Raw genomic sequence first — 6,907 nt, 5'->3', positions numbered from 1 at the left:
ACACCATCAACTGCGGATATGTGGTAAACAAAATTCCAAAACACTACAATAGAGAGGAGCAAATACATAAGTACGCAAGTAACACAAAGGCAATAAGGGCATGCTACAAATATAACAATAATTAAAGAGAATAATTTTGCTGTATTCTTAGAGAGATTAAATGCGATGACGCTTGTGAAATGAGAATTAGTCTGTGTCGGCGGTTCGTGCAAATAAGACGCGGTAATAATCAGTTCGTGTGAAAAGTGGTTAGCGAAAATGCTGTGTTTCCAACACATTTTCTTTACTTTTAACAGAAAATAGAAAAATATTTTTTTTATATAAAATAATTTTTGTAAGTGTATTTTCTGAATATGTTTTTGTAATATATAAGTTGTGTGGAAATTGTTGTTTGTTTTACTATGGTTTCATATTTTTGCTAAACATTTCTTGACATAACAATAGCGATAGTATTGTAAATAAAAATTTAATTTAGCAATATTTGTTTGAATTTTTGTGATTTTTTGCAATATTTGCCTTCAAGGCAGTTTCCATTTTGTTAAACATTTTTCTATAATTTTTCCTTAATTACTCTTATACACGTCAACTTTTGAGGCGATTTAATGTTACACTTCGAGCCATTCAATTTGTTGGTGTATGATGCTGTGTATGAAGCTATTTTAGAAGATTTAGTGTTTGTAGGCAAACGTATTCGTGTCAAATTGGATGGCACCCAATTGATAAAGGTGCATTTGGATAAGAACCAACAAACGACCATTGAGCACAAAGTAAGTGTTATTTATTTCATTAAATCTTATTTTGCACTTGTGTTGTGTTAATTTATTGTTCAGTGGCAAAAATGTACTTCCTTTCTGTCAAAACTTTTGACCAAGGATGGGCTAATTTTGCAATAGGGTAAAAAAAAACCAATCTGAACGTTTAAACTCACTTTAAGAAATAAAAATTTGTGGTAATAAACGTTAAGAAGTTGACTTTATTTTTGGAATAAATTAACATTTAATTGCGAGGATGCTTTCAGATTGTGTTGATGTTTTTAATTCTATAGCGATGAAAGGAAATCGTTTTATTGTTTCTTAATTTATTGTTTATACAAATTATTTTGCAGATGATTGGTTCGAAAATAGTGAAACCAGGCGGTATAGAGCCAGATGATTTCGAAAAGTCGATTGCTCAAGCACTTTCGGAACTTGAAGCAAATAGCGACTTAAAACCTTATTTGAGAGATTTGCACATAACTCGAGCCCTTGAAATTGAATTCGGTACTAAAAAGGTATGCACATTTTTTAAAACTTAGTTTCATTAATATTGTTATTTTGTTGTTGTAGGCTGTTATAATTTATGTACCAATTCCACAACAAAAAACTTTTCAAAAGATACAAATTATTTTGGTGCGTGAACTTGAAAAAAAGTTCTCTGGAAAGCATGTTGTAGTGATAGGAGAACGCAAGATTTTGCCAAAACCAACCCGCAAACGACCATTGAGCACAAAGTAAGTGTTATTTATTTCATTAAATCTTATTTTGCACTTGTGTTTTTTGCTGTTTAAAATTAGTGGTCCAATGTTTCGTTTTACGCTTCATTGCTCAAACTGAATTGTAGCTCATTCATATATTGGTAACATTCATCAAATTTAATGAGTGTAGCAATTAATTTGCAGCAATTAATTCAATATGTCTAAATAATAATAATTCATTAAACAGAATAATATAACAATTTTGCATGATTTGCATAAGGAATTATTTGAAAATAATTTCTGTTGTACGAATACGAGAACGCGTAATTACCGTACATTGTCTATAAAGTTTTGTTGTAACATTGAAAAAGTGTTGTAAATTTTGCATGCATTATTTACTGTTATTCACATTTAAAAAATTTTTGTTGCATTTACCATATTGATGGTGCTCGTGTCGGTTATCTTCATTTCTTGAACTTCGAATTTATTACTACATTTTTGGTTATCATAATCAAACGTAACTGTAAATAAAGAAATTTAACATGAATCGGACTAGAAGAAAAATTGAACGCCCAAAGAATCCCTACTCAACCGCTAATATATTTTCGAGATGGAGTTTCTGGTGGATGAGAAAAATATTTCATAAGGGTTTGCAAGGACCACTTGAAGAGGAAGAGTTATATCAGCACCGTAAAGACTTAGATAGTGAACGAGTAACTACAAAGTTTTCGTAAAAACAAGACGGTGCAATAATCCGTTCGCGTAGTTTAACTGCTGTGTATTTTATTTTAGAAGATTTAGTGTTTCCAGCAGAGATCGTAGGCAAACGTATTCGTGCCAAATTGGATGGCACCCAAATTATATATAAAGGTGCATTTGGATAAGAATCTACAAACGACCATTGAGCACAAAGTAAGTGTTAAATAACACTTATTTCATTAAATCTTTTTTTGCGCTTGTGTTTTTTGCTGTTTAAAATTAGTGGTCCAATGTTTCGTTTACGCTTCATTGCTCAAACTGAATTGTAGCTTATTCATATATTGGTAACATTCATCAAATTTAATGAGTGTAGCAATTAACTTGCAGCAATTAATTCAATATGTCTAAATAATAATAATTCATTAAACAGAATAATATAACAATTTTGCATGATTTGCATAAGGATAAGGAATTATTTGAAAATAATTTCTGTTGTACGAATACGAGAACGAGTACGCATAATTACCGTACATTGTCTATAAAGTTTTGTTGTAACATTGAAAAAATATTGTAAATTTTTTGCATTGCTATTTACTGTTATTCACGATTTAAAAAATTTTTGTTGCATTTACCATATTGAGTGGTGCTCGTGTCGGTTATCTTCATTTCTTGAACTTCGAATTTATTACTACATTTTTGGTTTATCATAATCAAACGTAACTGTAAATAAAGAAATTTAACATGAATCGGACTAGAAGAAAAATTGAACGCCCAAAGAATCCCTACTCAACCGCTAATATATTTTCGAGATGGAGTTTCTGGTGGATGAGAAAAATATTTCATAAGGGTTTGCAAGGACCACTTGAAGAGGAAGAGTTATATCAGCACCGTAAAGACTTAGATAGTGAACGAGTAACTACAAAGTTTTCGTAAAAACAAGACGGTGCAATAATCCGTTCGCGTAGTTTAACTGCTGTGTATTTTATTTTAGAAGATTTAGTGTTTCCAGCAGAGATCGTAGGCAAACGTATTCGTGCCAAATTGGATGGCACCCAAATTATATATAAAGGTGCATTTGGATAAGAATCTACAAACGACCATTGAGCACAAAGTAAGTGTTAAATAACACTTATTTCATTAAATCTTTTTTTGCGCTTGTGTTTTTTGCTGTTTAAAATTAGTGGTCCAATGTTTCGTTTACGCTTCATTGCTCAAACTGAATTGTAGCTTATTCATATATTGGTAACATTCATCAAATTTAATGAGTGTAGCAATTAACTTGCAGCAATTAATTCAATATGTCTTAATAATAATAATTCATTAAACAGAATAATATAACAATTTTGCATGATTTGCATAAGGATAAGGAATTATTTGAAAATAATTTCTGTTGTACGAATACGAGAACGAGTACGCATAATTACCGTACATTGTCTATAAAGTTTTGTTGTAACATTGAAAAAATATTGTAAATTTTTTGCATTGCTATTTACTGTTATTCACGATTTAAAAAATTTTTGTTGCATTCACCATATTGAGTGGTGCTCGTGTCGGTTATCTTCATTTCTTGAACTTCGAATTTATTACTACATTTTTGGTTTATCATAACCAAACGTAACTGTAAATAAAGAAATTTAACATGAATCGGACTAGAAGAAAAATTGAACGCCCAAAGAATCCCTACTCAACCGGTAATATATTTTCGAGATGGAGTTTCTGGTGGATGAGAAAAATATTTCATAAGGGTTTGCAAGGACCACTTGAAGAGGAAGAGTTATATCAGCACCGTAAAGACTTAGATAGTGAACGAGTAACTACAAAGTTTTCGTAAAAACAAGACGGTGCAATAATCCGTTCGCGTAGTTTAACTGCTGTGTATTTTATTTTAGAAGATTTAGTGTTTCCAGCAGAGATCGTAGGCAAACGTATTCGTGCCAAATTGGATGGCACCCAAATTATAAAGGTGCATTTGGATAAGAATCTACAAACGACCATTGAGCACAAAGTAAGTGTTAAATAACACTTATTTCATTAAATCTTTTTTTGCACTTGTGTTTTTTGCTGTTTAAAATTAGTGGTCCAATGTTTCGTTTACGCTTCATTGCTCAAACTGAATTGTAGCTCATTCATATATTGGTAACATTCATCAAATTTAATGAGTCTAGCAATTAACTTGCAGCAATTAATTCAATATGTCTAAATAATAATAATTCATTAAACAGAATAATATAACAATTTTGCATGATTTGCATAAGGATAAGGAATTATTTGAAAATAATTTCTGTTGTACGAATACGAGAACGAGTACGCGTAATTACCGTACATTGTCTATAAAGTTTTGTTGTAACATTGAAAAAGTGTTGTAAATTTTTTGCATTGCTATTTACTGTTATTCACGATTTAAAAAATTTTTGTTGCATTTACCATATTGAGTGGTGCTCGTGTCGGTTATCTTCATTTCTTGAACTTCGAATTTATTACTACATTTTTGGTTTATCATAATCAAACGTAACTGTAAATAAAGAAATTTAACATCAATCGGACTAGAAGAAAAATTGAACGCCCAAAGAATCCCTACTCAACCGCTAATATATTTTCGAGATGGAGTTTCTGGTGGATGAGAAATATATTTCATAAGGGTTTGCAAGGACCACTTGAAGAGGAAGAGTTATATCAGCACCGTAAAGACTTAGATAGTGAACGAGTAACTACAAAGTTTTCGTAAAAACAAGACGGTGCAATAATCCGTTCGCGTAGTTTAACTGCTGTGTATTTTATTTTAGAAGATTTAGTGTTTTCAGCAGAGATCGTAGGCAAACGTATTCGTGCCAAATTGGATGGCACCCAAATTATATATAAAGGTGCATTTGGATAAGAATCTACAAACGACCATTGAGCACAAAGTAAGTGTTAAATAACACTTATTTCATTAAATCTTTTTTTGCGCTTGTGTTTTTTGCTGTTTAAAATTAGTGGTCCAATGTTTCGTTTTACGCTTCATTGCTCAAACTGAATTGTAGCTCATTCATATATTGGTAACATTCATCAAATTTAATGAGTCTAGCAATTAACTTGCAGCAATTAATTCAATATGTCTAAATAATAATAATTCATTAAACAGAATAATATAACAATTTTGCATGAATTTGAATTTAATAGTTTCTTGCGTTCTTGATTTAATTCTAAATATATATAATATGATTTTCAGGTCCATAGTTCAGACCTATTTAATATTTTATTTATTGGCTCGTTAGATTACACGTTTAGATAACATGTTATCTTAAAATAAATCATGAACAATATTTTTTGTTAAGCCATTTTGATCGTATATATATAGATCAAAAGGTTTTCCAACACGGGAACATGCAACATATAGTTGCCCATGCGAAAAACATGTATTTTCCAAATTCAGTCCACATACTTTTAATGTTTGACATTGAGATTTATTAATTGTCATCGCAAATGCTAAACGAATTGGAAATTGCAATCGTTTGAATTGAATTGGAACATCGGTTGGTATAATTGGTATGCGTGGAAGCAATATATTTTCTCCTCTGAATTTTCCACTTAATATTGTTGATTCAATTAAATTCCCCATAATTCCTTTAATTACTAATCTTGTTCCATTACATAATTTTGGTGGGTTTAGATTGTGTAATAAAATGATTGGTGAACCAACTTTTAAAACTAAATTGTGTGGTGGTAGTTCTGGCAAATCAAGCGAATTTAAGAACTCAGTGGGATAATTCACAATCTCGTTTTCATCTACCACTGTGTCGATGGATTTTAACGAAATTAAATTACCAGGTAGCATAGCTTGAATTTTGGAATTGATTTCATCGACATCTAAGTTCTTGGCAGCCAGAATCGCTCTACTTTGAAGCCACTGATGGTTCTGATAATTTTGATATATGTGAGGAAATACGCTTTCTATTAATTCCTCTTTCGAATTAACAATTTTACAAAAATTTTCTGGCAATTTAATAAAGTGCGTATTTTCATGAAGACTTACGTTTCCATTACCAATATCCATCAATTGTTTGGCAAATAGTTCTGCAGCTAAATCCCTCTGTAGTCCAACACGCATGATTTCGGTAAGTCGCAATATATGGACATTTCGCCACAAAATAGATGATTTGAGGCAAGCATTGACTTCATCAGCATAGGTTGAACGTGGAATAACTGGCAATGTTTGTCTAAAATCACCTGCCAATAAAATTAAAGCGCCTCCAAAAAGTCTATCGTTGGCATTTAAATCTTTAAGTGTTCGATTTAATGCTTCCAATGAATACTTATGTGCCATTGTGCATTCATCCCAAACAATGATGTGACATTTTTGAAGTACTTTAGCCATATTGGAATGTTTTTTTATATTGCATAGTGCATTTTCACATGAATGTATGTTTAGTGGCAACTTTAGTGCCGAATGGACTGTTCTACCACCATCTAACAATGTCGCAGCGGTTCCAGATGATGCAAGTGCTAAAGCGATATTACCTTGCATCCTAACCTTTGCAAGAATGACTAAAATTAAGAAAGTTTTTCCAGTTCCACCTGGTGCATCCAAGAAAAAAAAAGCCGCCTTCTTTTGCCGCAATTGCGTTCGAAACCCGATCATAAATGAGCTTTTGTTGGTGTGTAAACATTTGTTCGCTTCATGTAACAAATTCAACCAAATCTTCAGAGCTATACTGAAGTTCGCGCTGCATATCAGTTGCCAAACGATTTGGCGAATACAATCCTAATAATTTAAGT

At 31.6% G+C, this 6,907-nt stretch overlaps 2 protein-coding genes across 2 annotated transcripts; one reads left to right on the top strand and one right to left on the bottom strand.

Moving 5' to 3' along the window:
* Nucleotides 1–884: 884 nt before the first annotated feature.
* LOC119663936 (40S ribosomal protein S7-like) lies at nt 885–4,154 on the top strand (the record flags this gene model as incomplete). The annotated part of the gene is made up of 4 exons (XM_038073523.1): nt 885–894; nt 1,106–1,270; nt 1,326–1,489; nt 4,016–4,154. Coding segments are annotated over exons 2-4 (468 nt in total), but the record flags the coding sequence as incomplete, so codon positions are not given.
* Nucleotides 4,155–5,432: 1,278 nt separating this feature from the next.
* Nucleotides 5,433–6,506, bottom strand: LOC119663935 (ATP-dependent DNA helicase PIF1-like). Its single transcript, XM_038073522.1, has 2 exons — nt 5,783–6,506; nt 5,433–5,617 (listed from the first exon to the last, which is right to left on the bottom strand). Exons 1-2 carry the CDS (start codon nt 6,504–6,506, stop codon nt 5,433–5,435), a joined length of 909 nt encoding a protein of 302 aa, XP_037929450.1.
* Between the last annotated feature and the right edge of the window lie 401 nt (nt 6,507–6,907).

The sequence above is a fragment of the Teleopsis dalmanni genome, unplaced genomic scaffold (assembly GCF_002237135.1).
Source record: "Teleopsis dalmanni isolate 2A unplaced genomic scaffold, ASM223713v2 unscaffolded_contig_1133, whole genome shotgun sequence".
NCBI classification, from domain to species: Eukaryota; Metazoa; Arthropoda; class Insecta; order Diptera; family Diopsidae; genus Teleopsis; species Teleopsis dalmanni.
The sequence above is the reverse complement of the archived record's forward strand: the minus strand, read 5'-3'. Positions and strand labels throughout refer to the sequence as shown.

What these genes read in the sequence shown, in the direction of transcription:
- LOC119663935 (XM_038073522.1), bottom strand. Translation starts at nt 6,506, where the DNA reads ATGGCTAAAGTACTTCAAAAATGTCACATCATTGTTTGGGATGAATGC. An exon ending in TCTAAACCCACCAAAATTAT is followed by an intron (nt 5,618 to 5,782) that starts GTAATGGAACAA and finishes CAATTCGTTTAG; the next exon opens with CATTTGCGATGACAATTAAT.